The 18,398-nt window shown below is 31.4% G+C and overlaps 1 protein-coding gene across 3 annotated transcripts in view; it reads right to left on the minus strand.

Annotated features, from left to right (window-relative positions):
- Nucleotides 1–18,398, minus strand: part of LOC143233692 (structural maintenance of chromosomes flexible hinge domain-containing protein 1-like) — a 97,394-nt gene that overhangs the window by 55,881 nt on the left and 23,115 nt on the right. For all 3 annotated transcript variants that reach the window (XM_076470196.1, XM_076470197.1, XM_076470198.1), the window contains exons 12-21: nucleotides 18,170–18,293; nucleotides 17,562–17,756; nucleotides 16,296–16,409; nucleotides 15,533–15,639; nucleotides 14,016–14,098; nucleotides 13,557–13,667; nucleotides 9,593–9,670; nucleotides 8,354–8,470; nucleotides 7,447–7,591; nucleotides 1,237–1,336 (exon numbers count right to left, since the gene is read on the minus strand). In XM_076470196.1, the coding sequence (XP_076326311.1) occupies nucleotides 1,237–1,336; nucleotides 7,447–7,591; nucleotides 8,354–8,470; nucleotides 9,593–9,670; nucleotides 13,557–13,667; nucleotides 14,016–14,098; nucleotides 15,533–15,639; nucleotides 16,296–16,409; nucleotides 17,562–17,756; nucleotides 18,170–18,293 (1,174 nt within the window). The remainder of the gene's footprint in view (nucleotides 1–1,236; nucleotides 1,337–7,446; nucleotides 7,592–8,353; nucleotides 8,471–9,592; nucleotides 9,671–13,556; nucleotides 13,668–14,015; nucleotides 14,099–15,532; nucleotides 15,640–16,295; nucleotides 16,410–17,561; nucleotides 17,757–18,169; nucleotides 18,294–18,398) is intronic.

The raw sequence follows: 18,398 nt of genomic DNA on the forward strand, positions 1-18,398 counted from the left end.
AAATTAGAATTTTTTTCTCTTTTGAAGTAGCATTTAATTGAAAATAATGTGAAGTCCTCACTACCATCTTTCCATTACATTTTGCATGATGTATATCTGTGTGCTCAGATGTCTAAAAGTGATTAATTGAAATATTTGATAAAAATTCTCGTAAAAATTGTAAATTATATTAGAAGTGGAAGCTATCTCATCCATCAACAGTTTGTTGAGTCTTTGAAGAAAAGCAATGACTGTACTTTTGATGATCTTACTGAATTTTGCAAATGTAAGATGGTTAAGTAGAGAAAGTCTTGAAATGATTTACTTCCTTATTTCCTCAAATAAAAGAGTATCTTGTTTAAAAAGGTACGATTAAAACTTTCCCTGAAATTGAAACTTTGTCATGGCAGTGTGATTTGCACTTTCTTTGCGACATGATGGCTCACCTAAATACGAAGCTTCAGGGAAGAGGTAAAATAATAAGCGAGCAGTCACAATCTACTCGTGAATTTCAATTAAAGCTAAACCTCCTTGTGGAACAGTTACAAAAGAATGATTTGACACATTTTGCAAAATTGAATAGTTTTCTGGAAAATAATAAGGACTATGATTTCTCTGATGTTAAAAATGATCTCTATGTGAACTGGATCAAACATTTATCTCAAAAATTTGAATCATGTTTCTTCAAATTTAAAAACTTAAAATATTTGAATTTTTGCATGATCCATTTCAATTTGACTTAGGAAATTTCATCATCTTTGTCTTTGGATAAGTGTGAATTTGCAGACAAGATGCTTACCCTGCAAAACGTAGAACACATGAAAGGTGAACAAAAATGTTCTATCAGAGAGATGTGGCTCACTATTCTGATAAATAAGTCTTCCAAATTTAGAGATAGCAATTTCAAAATTATTTTCCATGTTTGAATCCACATGGGTGTGTGAGTCAACATTTTCTACGCTAGATTTTCTCAAGTCTAGATATATATCTCGGCTTACTGACATAAATTTAGAGGCAGATGCTCATTGAGCATAGATATTAAACCAAATTTCACGAAAGCTGTTGATGAAAACCCCCATTAATTTTCACATTGAAGGTTAGTTGAAATGCAATTATTTTGATTAAACTAACATCTTTCTTTTATTTTTTTTAAGTGTGGCCAATACTGTTTTCATTAGCCACAGTTGTGGCCACTGTGAAAAATAAGTTGCCCACCCCTGGTCTAGACTGAAGAACAGAATAAGTGCTACACACTACCTTGCCACTAGAATTCTCCACTGCTCCCTTTGCTTTTATTCCTTTTATGATAAGGGAGTTACCCTTGACTTGAACATCTTCATACTTAAGTTCCACACCACTAAAATTATGAAAATTGATTATTAATATGCTCTTACATCTCAGATGTAAATATAAAAAAAAATACTGCAGATCAGAAAATGCCAAAAATATTTTCAAACAACAGTTGTACAAAATAAAAATTATGAAAATTGAATCACTGAAAGCCAAAGGTTATATTTAACCTTTGAGTAATTGATTCAGTATAACCTCTCTATGAGAGGTTTCTGTCATATCTTTCCAATCCTGAGCATTTTAAGCCAACAAATCTTGTTAATTTATTCAAGGGTTAGGACTGAAAGAATTATAAAATTAAACTTAAGCATCTTTATCTGCTACAGATAGACACTGTAGCACTAAAGAACACTATGCAACAGCTAACTTACTTTATTACCACGTGATTTTTGAATCAACAACTTTTATTGGTACACTAAAAACAATTTTTTCAACAGAGGAAGAGGAATCACAGAGTTTCGTTCTTAACTTTTTTCTCTGAAAAAAAATCATTGTTCAGTGAATTTTCTTCACTTTTAGTAAATTTTTATTTGGAAATTGTATGATAGTGGTTTAATTCTCTGAGTAATCAAGTGCACATGATGAAAGAAATACTTTTAAAATTCCCCGTTAAGATGATGTGTCATAACTGATAAATATTTTACATCCATCCTCCAAGAAATGAAAATCCTTATAAGCACAGAAGAAAATTAATCAAATTTTTTGCATTCTAAATAATTCATGGTTCATAATGACAGATTCAAAGAATGGATTTGAAAGTAGAATATATTCAGTTCATCTCAACACATGGTCATATTAGCTCTAACAATCAGTCCAAAAGATGTTATGTAGGGTTAAAATCCAGACTTTATTCAGACCATTCCAATATCTCAAAATTATTCTGAAACCAAGCATGGGAAATTTATGCTTTGTGACAGGATGTATTGTCTTCAGGAAAAAAATACCAAACATATATTCTGATACTCTTATTAAAATAAGACAACATGGATTTAAAGGTGATAAAGTGTCAGAAACACAAATTCACAAAATTCCAGCAACCAGTGAGAAGGATGACTTGATAAGCTTTAACAACAGTGATTTCATTCGATCTCATTTCTATCCCTTCAATGTATCTCCAACAGAACTTAGTACCTTTATCATTCTCCCTATTGGCTCAATCAAATCAGCCAAGCTCATGACCTCAAACTGACATCTACAGTTTTCACACTATAACTTCTAATATGTTTTGTGTATCTTCAAGAAATTTCACAAGCTTTCAGTATATATTACAAGCATACCTCATAAAAACACCTTTATTATATTACTTTCCTTTATTTTACCATATTGGTTACTTTTATAATAATAAAGAATACACATAAAAAAAGGAATATATTACTTACTTTGGCTTTTTTTTAATCAAGAAAACCCTATTTTTTTATATTTTAGAGCACAGAATAAATGTGTGATAGGAACTGTCAAAAATTCATTTCAATTTGTTAATATATTTCATGTGTGAATAAAGTTTTAATCAGAACTGACACAGACACTATACGGAAAAGAACATAATACATAATTTGATAGATTAAAACTCTGAATTTCTATTGGTTATAAATAATATTAAATGACTTAAAAACCTCTTAGCAATTTGTGAAAGACAGTATGTGACATGTGGGCATGACAGAAACAGTCAGATTTAAAAGTTTACAGAGCTGTAACCACATAAGATTGAAGAATATTAAAATAATGCTTAGTATGAGTAATTAAAACACTGTAATGAATAATTTATTTTAAAATCCATACTTCTCATACAGGTGTTAACTAAATTCAAAAATAATGAGAAAACTGAGGGAGTTTCTGTATCCCTGACTAATAAAATTAAAACTTGTATAATAAAAAAAATATTTATTATCTATATTTAGATGCCAAGTTTATTTGTTTACCATGATAATAAAATAGTTTGATATATGTTTGTGAATTATAGCCTTCATATACCAGTAGAGGGCCAGTCAAAACTTTTCCAAGATATAATCAGTGATGTCGAAAAAACCCATTTGTAGAGAAATATATATGCAAAAATGGCTCATTTGGGTTGAGAAAATATTTTACATAGAATAGCAAACAACGTTTCGACCTTTTTCGGTCAGGTTCACAAAGAAAGAGGTAACTGACCGGAAGCTGACCACATGTTTGGAAGGGGTTGTGTAACTGAGTGTCGGAATGTAGAGAGCAGTGTTAGATGTTTGAATATATAATTTTATTTATTTTATTATATTAATATAGGTATAAAGGCGTTCCTTTATATTGGTTTATTTTGGGTTCAAGTTGTTGTATAAGTAAGGCTTCTTTAATTTTGCATTTGTTTCTTTATTTAGTATTTGAGTGTTTTCTATTGTTATGTTGTGTTTATTTGATTTGCAGTGTTCAAAAACATGTGAAGGTGACTTTTTATGTTCTTTGAATCTGGTTTCCATTTTTATACTTGTTTCTCCAATATAGAAGTCGTGGCAGTTATCACATTGTATTTTATAATTAATGTTGGTGTGGTGTTTGTCAGTGTATTTTTTACATAGTATATACCTCAGTTTTGTGCCTGGTTTTTGAATAAATTTGGTATTAACTGGAATGTCATATTTTGTTACCAGTTTTTGCCAAATGTTGGTTATTTGTCTGCTGATGTCAGGAATATATGGTATACAGCAGTGTATGGTTTCGTGATTTTTTGATTCGTAAGATATATTTACTTTTGTTGGTTGATTTCTGTCTAGGTGTGTGCGTATAATGTTTTCTACGGTTTGTGGAGTAAACTTATTGATGTTAATGAAGTATTGTTTTATTTTGTCTAATTCATCGTTAATTTTATATGGTGAGCATAGTTTTATGGCTGTGTTTATTTGGTTTCTTAGTATGTTGAGTTTTGGTTTTGTTTCATGTGCTGAGTCCCAAGGAATGTATAGTCCAGTATGGGTGATTTTTCGGTGGATTTCTGTTTTGAATTGTGTGTCAGTTCTTGTAATTTTGAGGTTAAGAAATGATATTTGATTGCCTTCTTTCTGTTCACATGTGAAGTTAATGTTGGGATGTATAGAGTTAATGTGATTGAAAAAATTAAGTATGTGTTCTGTAGATTTGAATCCCGCAACCGTGTCATCTACATATCTGTACCAGTATGGTGGTGGATGTAATGCTGTATTAATTGCTTGTGTTTCAACTTGTGTCATAAAAATATTGGCTAGAACTGGTGATACTGGGTTGCCCATGCTTAGGCCATTTGTTTGTATATAGTTTTGGTTGTTGAACATGCAATTTGTCTTTATCGTGGTGAATTCTATGAGGGTTGCTAATTGGTTACTGGGAATGTCTATAGTTGGGTTAGGGTCTCGAATATAGAGTTCTAAGGCTATCTTGCAGGCTTCAGTGGTTGGAACTTCTGTAAAGAGGGATATAACATTGAAACTGGCCATTAAGGCTTTATGATTAAGTTGATTTAGATTATACTTGAAATTAAAAGAGTCTTTGATGAATGAGCTGGCTGATGTCACATATTTGGAGAATGCCCATGCTATGTATTTACCAAGATTGTAATTAAACGATTCATATGTGGACATTATTGGTCGTAATGGACAATCTGATTTATGAGGTTTGGGGATGCCGTATATTTGCGGTGTGCGTGAGTCGGTTTTACGTAGGTAGGAATAAAGTGTTTGTGAAATTATGTTGGCTTTTTTCATTTGTAGTAGTAATTTGTTCAGTTGTGTCTCGTGTGTCTTTGTTGAATTTGTGTGTATTGGTTTAAATTTGTTCGTGTTGAAGGATGTTCTTCATTTTTTGGGTGTATTCATTCGTGTTCATTATCACTATAGCGTTACCATTATCTGCTTTTAGAATATTTATGTTTTTGTCTTGTTTTAGATTTTTTAATGGAATTAATGTCTCTTTTTGTAAGGTTGTTTTTTAGTTTTCTGTTTTGTGAAATTATGTTGATGGTTTTGTGAGAAAATTCTTTGAAAAAATCGTTTAAGATGTTGTTTTTAGGTGTTTCTGGAAATTATAAATTTGTAATTTTAATTGTAATTGTAAGTTGTCTTCTTTCTGTTGGTTGTTTTTGGTTGTTTCCTTGTTTTTGTTTTCTGTAGAAAGTATCACAAGTCTTCTGGCTAGATCTTCTAAACATGTTTTGATTTCTATGGTTGGAATGTACCTAGGTGCTATTGCAAAGTTGAGTCCTTTGTTAAGTAAATGTATCTCGTCTGTGTTTAATTGTCGGTTTCGATGTTATATTCCTCTTTACAGAAGTTCCAACCACTGAAGTTTGCAAGATAGCCTTAGAACTCTATATTCGAGACCCTAACCCAACTATAGACATTCCCAGTAACCAATTAGCAACCCTCATAGAATTCACCACGATAAAGACAAACTGCATGTTCAACAACTGAAACTATATACAAACAAATGGCCTAAGCATGGGCAATCCAGTATCACCAGTTCTAGTCAATATTTTTATGACACAAGTTGAAACACAAGCAATTAATACAGCATTACATCCACCACCATACTGGTACAGATATGTAGATGACACGGTTGCGGGATTCAAATCTACAGAACACATACTTAATTTTTTTCAATCACATTAACTCTATACATCCCTACATTAACTTCACATATGAACAGGAAGAAAGCAATCAAATATCATTTCTTAACCTCAAAATTACAAGAACTGACACACAATTCAAAACAGAAATCCACTAAAAAATCACTCATACTGGACTATACATTCCTTGGGACTCAGCACATGAAACAAAACCAAAACTCAACATACTAAGAAACCAAATAAACACAGCCATAAAACTATGCTCACCAGATAAAATTAACGATGAATTAGACAAAATAAAACAATACTTCATCAACATCAATAAGTTTCCTCCACAAACCGTAGAAAACATTATACGCACACACCTAGACAGAAATCAACCAACAAAAGTAAATATATCTCACGAATCAAAAAATCACGAAACCATACACTGCTGTATACCATATATTCCTGACATCAGCAGACAAATAACCAACATTTGGCAAAAACTGGTAACAAAATATGACATTCCAGTTAATACCAAATTTATTCAAAAACCAGGCACAAAACTGAGGTCTATACTATGTAAAAAATACACTGACAAACACCACACCAACATTAATTATAAAATACAATGTGATAACTGCCACGACTTCTGTATTGGAGAAACAAGTATAAAAATGGAAACCAGATTCAAAGAACATAAAAAGTCACCTTCACATGTTTTTGAACACTGCAAATCAAATAAACACAACATAACAATAGAAAACACTCAAATACTAAATAAAGAAACAAACGCAAAATTAAAGAAACCTTACTTATACAACAACTTAAACCCAAAATAAACCAATATAAAGGAACGCCTTTATACCTATATTAATATAATAAAATAAATAAAATTATATATTCAAACATCTAACACTGCCCTCTACATTCCGACACTCAGTTACGCAACCCCTTTCAAACATGTGGTCAGCTACCGGTCAGTTACCTCTTTTTTTGTGAACCTGACGATGACTGAAAAAGGTCGAAACGTTGTTCGCTCTTCTATATAAAATATTTTCTCAACCCAAACAAGCCGTTTTTGCATACATATTTTCCAAGATATATATCATAAGATTGAGCTCTCCCTACTTCACAGAAGCATTGTGCAAAAACCATTGTAATGTTAAGCAATAGTGCATAATCATGAACATCAAACTGATTATGACAGATGAGTAAGAAAATAGTACATAACTTCTAACACTCTTCTTATAACCCTTAAGTTAACCTTTTAAAAATGTGCTACTTTACATTTTTAAACTAAATTATAATTATAATTTAAAAACATTTGTTAACATGGTATATGCATTTAAAATTATTGAAAAATAGGTGCAATTCCTTTTATAAAATTCCACAAACCAATGCAAAATAAACTGATGACCTAACAACAGGACATCATAAAACAACACCCTTTTCTCATATTTTTCTTCCTCAGAATCCTGGACACTTTTGTTTTAAATGAAATTTATCATCAAATAAAATGACACACTAAATTTCTGTACATGCTACACCAGTAACACTTTACTTACATTGCTTCAATCTGAGGTTTTAGGTCTGCTTTAGGTTTCGTTGGGTTACCAAACTTATCATAAAATTCTAATGGTATCTGGAAAGGAAGACCTACACGAAATGGGCCATCTAATAAACCAACTGTAAATTTTTCTGGTTCAGCCTCTGTGGGGTGGAGAAGTTAATTTGATAATTTTATTCAACAAATTAAATTTTTTGCAAATACTATGATCAACTACAAAAATGATACTTATAATATCCTAAAACTGTTTCATGAATGGTATATAATATTTTAAATTCCATAAAAAATTGAAATACAGAGAGGACACATTAATTTAAGTTGTTACTTAGTGAATTTTACACTGAATTCAGTCAAAGCTTTTAAAAGAAAATTTCAAAACTTATTAAGAGAAATGCTTAAAATACTGGCAGAAAATACTGAATATGTGCAATCTTCAAAGTGTGTTAATCTTAGTTTAGATTTTATTAAAAATTTCATAAAATACATCAAATGAAAGATTACAATCTTTAATACATTAATTGAATGAAAGGAAAAGTATTATAAATTATTAGAATTTTTTGTTGAAATAAATAGGAAGGTATGTTAGCTACATTGATAGATTGTTTAGGCAGAGTATTCATGATTAACTTTGTAGAACGGATGGCAACTGCCTGTTGTGGAGACACAAGTGTAGAGGATGACATTTTGAAAGTCCTCCACCTTTTGCCGTTTTATAAACAAATTATAGTTGGAAGCTTATGTTACATTACCAATAACACAATATTTTTTCTACCTAAAACATTGTACCCCGAAAATTAACACAGTTAAGCTGCTTTGACTTACAATCAGTAAATACTATAAAACATTCTTGAAGAACAAATAATTAAAAATCCAAATTATAATATTAAATCACATAAGATGAATACCTATTACAGTAAACCTGATTTTATGAGAAGGAAGCTCCATTCTTGACCCAAGTGTAGTATCTCCATTAAGCATGACTTGTAAAGACAGTGTATGAGGACCTAGATTTTGGATGACATCTTAAAGAGAAAAAAAATCAACTTTTATCAGTGGAGAAAAAAAATCTTGCATTCTGTACACGACTACTAAAACTGGTAAGAAAAATGTAAAATTAATTAATTGTAGGTTAAATAATTGACTATAATTTAATTTCACAACATACAAAAATATGTATCATAAAATTAACTAAAGCTGGCACAAACCTAACATAACTGAAAATTCAACACAAGTAAAGATGTGTACAAAAAAATTATTTTAAAAAATGTGTTTATGTACCAAAGTGCGATTTGCATTACCCAGTCAAATTTGTCACAAGTTATTGTGATAAGTTTATGATATTTGAAAGCTTCAGTAAATTTATTTCAAAAAACTTAACCAACTTTCTACAACTCGATTAAGTGTAGGTCATTGATCTGAGAAACAAAATTTAACATGATATCACTTCTATCACTGATTTGGATTCTTTTTTATCTTTGTTTACAGCTATAACTGATTGCCTAAAGGTTTTCCAGACTTGAAAATGTTTATCATCAATTTGGCCTCTTTTAATAACAACAAAAGAAATTTAATTTACAAATATTAAAAAGGTTTATTCAATCCTTCTGAAGGTTGCAAAAAGCATGGCAACAACTTTTCACATCACGACCAGACTATAGTGTAATTAAAGCAAGCTAATAATGAAGAAATAACAACACATTCTTTTCATGTTTGTGTCATCTTACTTAAGTACTTCTAGTGCATTTGTTATACATGAATTTCTTCATTAATTTATGTTGCTTTTGAAATAACTTTTAGTTCTGATACAATTAACTTGCATCTGATCAAGCAATATTTAATTATCACCAAGGAACTATTACATGAAAAACACACAAATACAAGAAAAGCTGGCTTATACTATCTGTTCTCAATGTTAATAGGCATGCACAGAGTATATGTTATTATACTCAAAGCTCATTAGTTAAACAGACTGAACAATATGTTTATGCAATGTTCAGTAGGTTACAGTAAACACATAACATCAAGAATATGAGTTTTTAATTATATTAATCATAAAATATTTAAACAAAAATCATTGGATGAAATTATAATATTAAAATTACATTATTGGCAATAGAAACCACTATTGAAACTAGTGTACTAACCCATTTTAAGGAACCAGTAAGGCCAGTTCTTAGCATGTTGGCCAATATGGTGAGCTAGAACAACATCTTTCTTCTGAGCTAAAATAAAAAGTTTATATATGAAGAGAAAAACGATATTTAAATCAAACTGCTCCTAAATGTTCTTATCACAATAGGGAAAACAACTCGTAAAGTGTTTTGTTTTCATTTATAAATCAAGCATTATTTATACTTAGAGAAAAAATAAAATTTCCAACATATCTCTTTAGCCTAAATTTTAATCTCTAACAGTTACTATTTTATGAACAACAGCACAGAGGAAAACACAAGTATTTATTTCAACAATGATATATAAAAACTCCATCATGAGCTAAACTATGAAATGGATTTTAGTTCAAATATTTTACAGTGATCTAAAACACAAATGTTTTCAGTACCAAAATCTACATTAACAGTGGTTTCAGTTTGTAGGTCTGCCTTCTTGTTCCTGAAGAAAATAAACATGAAACCTTCAAGGATTCTTAGGTATGTCCCAAATAAACTGCTCAGAAAAATTAAAGGAACAAATATGTCCTTATATAATTTATCTGTGTTCCAATTGTGATAATATTTGTATTTGTTTAATGTGAGATGAATAGTAAAACATTGAGAAATAAAATTTTTAAAAATGACCAATATCACCAAAACTGATATCCCATATGAAACAGTACTTTGAACAGTTTACATGCATTTATTCAAGAAATGTTTAAACAATCAACATCTGGTGTGACCACCATGAGCTGCGACACCAATTTGGCACACTTCGAATCAGTCTGTTGATGTTATCTTGGGGTATGACAGCCCACTTGTCTACCAGGACTTGTCAGAGTTCCTGCACATTCTAAGGATGGTGCTGGTGGTGTTCATTAACACACATTGACAATGTGTGTTAACAATGTTCAATCAGATTTAAATCTGGAGATCTGGCAGGCCACTCAAAACTCTATTCTTTCCTTGTCAAGGAAGTCCCATACACAGTCTGGTAACATGAGAAAGAACCCATCGCCGACAGCACCAGCAAAGGGCCTCACAATGGGTTCCAGAATTTTGTCTCTTTATTGTTCTACGTTCAGAGAACCCCTGTCAAGTGGCCACCCAAACATATGCTTGCCCAGACTATTAACAGAACCTCCTCCATAAGTGTCGACTTGCACAAAGTTACAGGTGGAAAATTGCTTTCTTCAACATCTCCATACTCTCGCACATCCATCATCACGAGACACAGTGAACCTGCTCTCGTCTGTCCACAGCACGGTAGCCCACTGACGAAGTTCCAATCCACATGCTGATAAGCAAACTCCAACCTGGCTGCACGGTGTCCCGCTGTCAGAATATCGCTTCTTCAAACTTCACTTGCAAGCTTAAAAAATACACTTGTAGATGAACGGATATGTTTTTCATACATGAATTTAGTTATGACAAAGATATACTGAAATATGTACTCATCCCTTTATTTTTTAGCAGTTTAAATTCTAAAGCCTCATGTTTTTTATTTTCAAATTTTTATGAATATCACAGCCATTTCAAATTTCCTCCTTGTTGCTGCCAGAGTGCTGATAAATGATGTGTATGTGCACCATTTTTCCATCTACTTGAAGCCAATAAGATGCATCCCACATTTGGTACAGATAGTTCTTTGCTAATCTTTAAAATATTAAAAAAAATAAAGAATTTTCTTCATTAAACAAAACAACATATGCTGACCATACTAATGGTGTTTTAACATGCCCTAGCTTTCTTCCAGTACATAGTAGAGTTTCTAACTTTGGTTTTGCTCCATACTGTTACCTAGAGTTACATTTGGTGAAGTCAAAAAATGATTTTGTAGTTTGAGTAAGTAACTTCCATAGTACATCCAGCCATATTTATTTACTTTTTTATGATCCCATTTACACAGAATTTTAAATTCCCAGTTTTTTATTTATCTTGTTTGGCAGATTTTTTATACTTAACTATGAGCAAAGTATTACCAGATACTGATGCTAACTTTATATATTGTAATGATAATAAACATAGGTAGAAACTAGCCTATAAGGTTGTCACTTCATACATATAATAAATATAGGGGTTGACTCCCAAAAAGCACCAACTCTATAATGTACAAGACACTGAGTCTCTGCATGTTACAATCATATAACATTCATCTATCACTGGCTGTTAATTTCTGTTACACCCTGTACTTAAGTTTTCTTAACTAGATAATTGTAAAAAGGTTAACTTCAAAGGGTAATGATAACATCATTTCCCTTAGAAGTATGATGTTTCTTAATTTATGTAAAATATAGCAGAAGTAAATCAACCTTTGAATATCTTTATAGCCCTTACAAAAGTTTGGGTGCCATTTTGTTGCAGGCTGACATGAGAGTAATAACATGAATTACAAATGGACCATTTTGAGCAGATTTTTCTTTTTCTTTTAAGTTTAATGTGCATGCTTTTTTATGCAACTTATATGTGTACAGCTTTAGCAGCCAATAGTAAAGGTGTTAAAATGTTACTTGAACTGAATGTTTTCTGTTTAAGGTATTTTTTTTTGTCTGAACATTCTGTTATGGTTTATGATGATGAGAAATCCACTTAAAGTAAAAATGTATTCTCAAAATGGCTGGTATGGGTATTAAAACTTCAATTAAAATAATCTACAGAACAATGTTTTGACCTTCTTAGATCATCTTCAGGTTAGCAAAAAAAAAGTTAACCTGAAGATGACCTAAGAAGGTCGAAATGTTGTTCTGTACTTTAATTTAAGTTTTAATACCCATATCATCTGTCTTGAGAATTCATTCTGTTGGTGTTTTGTGCAATTCTTTACAATTCTTTTTATGAACTACTATCTTGGTTCATGATAGCTTTTGCTTTTAAAGTTACCTGTGGTAACTTTTAATGAAAAAAATGCGAGAAGTACATAAACTAAAAAAAATCAAACACTTACAGTGTTTTGTTTCTAACAGGTTGAAGCCTAGCTTGAAATACTTGTAGTGGCAAATAAGTAAAGTAATTTTTAAAACAAGACCAATAAAGATTTAAAAGAAAACAAACCAAGAAATAACCCAAAACCAAAGACAGACAAATGCAAATCATAATTCACAACATATAGCCAAAAGTGAAACTCAATTCTTGAACTTTCTTCCAAAGTGTATAAACCACATAAAATTAAAATATATACAGTAGCTTGTATAACCATTCAGGAAGTAGCTAGCAGCATATCTTCTATATAGAAAGCAAAAATACTTGTTTAGTAATGCTGTAAGAATAATAGCATAATGTTCATTGTCTCAAAGTGTACCCAGAAATATTCACATAAAACTATATTAGGGCTATCTGTACTAGATAAGTGTCCATAACTTTATATTGAATAGACTAGTGAGAAAGGAATTAGTCAAAAGCACCCACTGTCAACTTTTTAGTTATTCTATTCAAATAATGTGATTTGATCACCATTCCTATGAAGCATCTAAAGCTCCAAAGTGTAAATTGCAGTTTTGTGGCAACAGGATTCATATTCCATCACAATAACCACTAAACCTGGCCCAGCACGGCTTGGTGGTTAGGGCATTTAACTTATAATCTGAGGCTCACAGGTTTGAATTACCATCACATCAAACATGCTCATCCTTTCAGCCATGGGGGTATTATACTGTGATGGTCAATTACACTGTTCATTGGTAAAAGAGTAGCCTAAGAGTTGGTGGTGATGACTAGCTGCCTTTCCTCTAGCCTTACACTGCTAAATTAGGGATGGTTAGTGGTGATAGCCCTATTGTAGCTACCCATAAGATTCAAAAGAAACTAACCACTAAACCACCACAGGAAATTATTAAAATATCTTACAAACATGAAAAGTTAAAAAGTTATTTGTATATTAATATACAAGATATCCGTACGTCAAAAAACTTCAATTAAAGTTACAGGCAGAGCTTATGCTCTTGTATGCACTAAAACTCACAATGCCATAGCACCTGCAGTTCGACAAGTAGTTTTTTCTGATTACATGTTGATCCTGGAAGTTTACTGATTGATTCTCCACGTTTGTTTAATACCTCTGCCTTGATAGGACCTAAAAATATACAAAGAAGCATCAGTAAGTTATAAGACTGTTGATATCATGAATATTGATTAAAAAAAATGTGGGAATCATAACTAATATTGATACCAAGTGTTAACATGAACTTCTTTATTTAGACAAATAAGATCTACCACAACATTGATAACCATACCACATAATATAACACAACTTGATATAACCAAGCTAGCAAAATATTAATTTTATGATGGGCATGACTAACAAACAAACCTTACATAAAACAGAGTTTTATGAGCAGATGAAAGCTGAACATTACACAAACAGAACCTCACACCTACAAGTTACCTTCAATATGTACATTACACAAACAGAATCTTATACCTATGAGTTTCCCTACTGGTATTTTTTCTGCATTCTTCACTTCATTTCCTTCAGGCCATGAAATAGTAAGTTTGTCAGGTAACCTAAAGAAAAAAATTACAGCAGAGTTTTCAAACAAGATCTTTTCACAAAGAAATTTATATACATGGAACAACTTTGTATAAAAGTACCAACCAAGGCTACCTCAAACATTCTGATGCTTCAAGGTTTGACAGTTCCCTTATGGAAAGTTGTGATCTTGCATTACTCGTTTCACACAGGTTTGTTTCTGCTCAAATAAACAGCTTAAGTAGTTGTTGCATCTGATGTTAACCCAATGAAACATTTTAACTAACTGAAAGATTTTTCTGCTACAAAAAGCATTTTATAAATAAATAGGTAGGAACATGTAAGTGAGAATTAACTACAATATGTCACAAAAACCTTAGTTCTCATATGAACATACATTCTTTTTGTTTAGAGGGCAAACATTCTTTAAACACAACATTCACTTAGAAGAACAAGAAAATGGTATTTCTGCAGAGTGTCAAATTCCATGTCTATGGAGTGTTTTATTTGTTTTAGTTTTGTTTTGAATTTTGCACAAAACTACACAAGGGCTATCTGTGCTAGCAGTCCCTAATTTAGCAGTGTAAGACCAGAGGGAAGGCAGCTAGTTATCACTGCCCACTGCTAACTCTTGATCTACTGTTTTACCAATGAAGAGTGGAATTGAGTCACATTATAACACCTCTACGGCTAAAAGGGCGAGCATGTTTGGCGTGATGGCGATTCGAACCTGCGACCCCCAGATTACGAGTCAAGTGCCTTGACCACCTGGCCATGAATACATTCAAGCGATTACCATAATACAGAAATGCGTTTAAGTACTCATGATACATATATATATGTGTGTGTGTGTGTGTGTGTATATAGCTAGAAAAATTCGAAGGTGGTAAAATAAAATGAATCTGAAACAAAATCACCTTTAGAAATTGTGGTATTAATTTATTATATTAAGTTGACAACGTTTCACTCTTTTCCAAGTTAAAACTAGAAATAAGCCTATTGGTTAATGAATATTACAGGAACTTTTTTGTTTGTTTTGAATTTTGCACAAAGCTATTAGACATTACAACTAATTTAGCAGTATAAAACTAGAGGGAAGACAGCTAGTCATCATCACCAACTGCTAACTCTTGGGATACTCTTTTCCCAATGAATAGTGGGACTGACCATCACATTATAATGCCCCCAGGGCTGAAAAGGTGAGCATGTTTGGTGTGACAAGGATTCGAACCCGCAACCCTCGGATTGTGAGTCGAGTGCCTTATCAATCTGGCCATGCCAAGCCTGTCTATGGAGTGCAAATTTCAAAGAAAAGTTTCACTAATGCTTGTTGCCACATCCTAGCAAGCATTTTATGAACACCTGTATATTAGGTTTTGTGTGACAACTGATTTTTTTAAACAAAAATTAACCTTTTATAAGAAATATCTGAATAATCTAGATAAAGTTGAATATGGATTACCACTTACTTTTCCTCTTCATCAGATATAATTTTCTTAATGCTCTCTTCTCCAATCTTCCTGTCTAACTTGGCCAAAGGATAAGTTTTGCTTTCACTATAAAGACAGGATGGTTCCTACAAAAGAAAAGTATACATATATTCCATGGCTCATGTGACAAGACAAACATTGTTATAAAAAATTCCAAACAGATTTTAGACATTACATAACAGTTTAAAAAAAACATTTCTTCCACCAACATAATGTAACGTGCAACTGGAAAGTTACAAACACTAATTATAAATATTAATTTCAATTTGAACACTATATCATGAATAAACAAACAGAAGGTAATTATATTTTCCAATACTTAGTTATTGCATTATCTAATAATACTAAGTAAAGATGAGATCAAATTCAAGTGTTACATCACACCATGTGCTACCAGAAGGGTAAATTTCTATCTTTATGAAAATCGCTACCAAGTGCTGGTAGTGAAGAATACATTAAAAAAGGTTCTTTTTGCTGCTACAAAAGTGACTACAAACTGCATGACAATACATTCAGATTCAACATTTGAGAAAAACAATTGCTGCTTTTTACATTGGAAACTTTTCACATTCAAATCTGACTACCACAAAAAAACAATGTGCAGTTAATTTTTATTCAGAGTTGTTACCTTTTGAAGCTACTAAAATGAAAGAAGCATCATTACTAGAATGAAATTTTCCTGTTTTGTAAAATAAAAAACATCAGCCATACAGTTTTGGGAAAGAAAGTATAATACAAGCACCTGTGTGATTTCCATGTCTCCTCCTGTGGCAAATACATCTTCATTGTGTTCTCCAAACAAGAGAAATTTTTCAATTTTTCCAATGATAATAGGATTTGTTCTTTGTGTACGCACCTAACAAAATAAAATTCAAAACTAAAAAAGAAAAGTTGTGACAAATATGATACACTCATGTTATTCAAATGCTTTTTTTTTCAGGTTCCATAGCATTTTGTTACATTTCTAGTAATTTTTTCCATAATAAAAATGAAAGAATTGTGAAATAAATATAGTGAAAAAATAACAGGTAAATCTCCTGAAAACTTCTTTTCATTATCAGATATACAAACATTACTATAAACCCTGAAACTTTACAAGTCTAACACATTCAACTTTTTCAAAGTTGTCTTCATCAAAATTGACAAAAAATATATTACAGGCTTGCAGGTCTTTTTACCAACAGAGTAAAAAAAAAGACCTCAACAAAATCAAAAACTGCAAAACAGATACAAAACACTGGATTTTTTTATCAAGACCCTGGACGTAGATACTTAAATTTTAGAAAAATAAATCAATCTTTTCTAAACTAGAGAAAAATAAACACAACTTTTTTTTTACTCTTTACATGTTACACAATCAGTTTCAAAAATTTATGCACATTAAGTTATCAGAAATACAATGAGGTAGTACACAACCTACTAGTAAAAAACACATGCTTAGTATATTATATAATACACTGCTAGTTTGGTTTACAAAGAACAGCAGCTGCCATAAAAAATAGTTAGCCAAAATTCCATGAAGAAAAACTGCTCAAAAAACTTCAAAAGAAAATGTTACTGGAAGCAGCATTGATAGTACAAGCAGCAGAGACATTTCAGTTCACTCACATATAACTTAAATCTACTACATGTAATATATGACAAAAATAAATAACAGTAGGGATGCTGATGCGGAATATTGGTTTGGTTGTCAAAACTCATCTACGTATTAAGCTACAAAGGACTTCAAATTTGCAGTAAACTTCTGTGGCCTCACATATGATGTTAAATGGAATGCCCAAGATATTAATGAGAACTACAGCCTATAATTCAGCATATTTTGGCATTAGACTAAAAGCAAGCAAGCAATAGCATGGAAGATTATCAATTATTAATTCTCTAATTTTAAATCTCCATGAAAGATATTCCAAAGATAATGTGTTAACCCCAACTGTTTACAGGTTAGACCAAGACCTGTTAAAGTTTACTTACAGTGAAGCCCATAAATAATTTTTAAGACAAAACTTACTAACTGTCCTTTCTTATACACTCTACCATCCCACTCAATGGCATAAAACACTGCCCATGGAAACTGCTTGTGTTTCTGAACGTCCGAACGAGAGGTATATCCATGAAAGTTTCGGAACATCACCTGTTTGTCATACTGTTCATTACAAGTCTTCAGCCATTCTTGAAATTCCTTTGAAATTACCCCTCTTTTTACCTAAATTTAAAATATTTGATTAGAATTGTAACATTTTAATTTGAAAAACATCACAATGTAAACTACAGGAATGTTTCATTTTATTTCATAACAAATAATACTTTAGTAATTAATAATGTTTCAATTAATAATTATCAAACAATAAATAATCCAACTGCTCATCACAATACAGGCAGAGTAAAAATACATTTTCTTTTAGAGATCTGAAGCCTTAGCATCCATGAAATTTATTCAGTACCATAGTGAAAACGTTTAACTTACTTTAATGCATTTTACAGTGAAACATAAAACCAATTTCATCATGTGTTCCTGCATATTTTCACCATGAAAGTAACTCTTCAATAGCACTAATATGCAGATTAATTCATACTTATATTCGTCTTTTACACAGGTTGATATTCACTTTTTCTTACTTGGCCATCAACCACATGAACAAAATTGGTATTCTTGTCTAACAGCTGTCGCTCCAAATCAATGAATGTCTGTTTGTTTGTGGTTACATGAACACTGTCATCAGTCCAAAGCACTCCAGACACTCTGTTAAAAGAATAAAAATGTAACCTTCAACACTATCCAGTTTTTTTAATTGGACACTTACATCAGTTTAACACATTTGTTGAAATTTTTTCTCATATTACTTAA

This window comes from Tachypleus tridentatus, chromosome 12, assembly GCF_004210375.1.
Source record: "Tachypleus tridentatus isolate NWPU-2018 chromosome 12, ASM421037v1, whole genome shotgun sequence".
Taxonomy (NCBI): domain Eukaryota; kingdom Metazoa; phylum Arthropoda; class Merostomata; order Xiphosura; family Limulidae; genus Tachypleus; species Tachypleus tridentatus.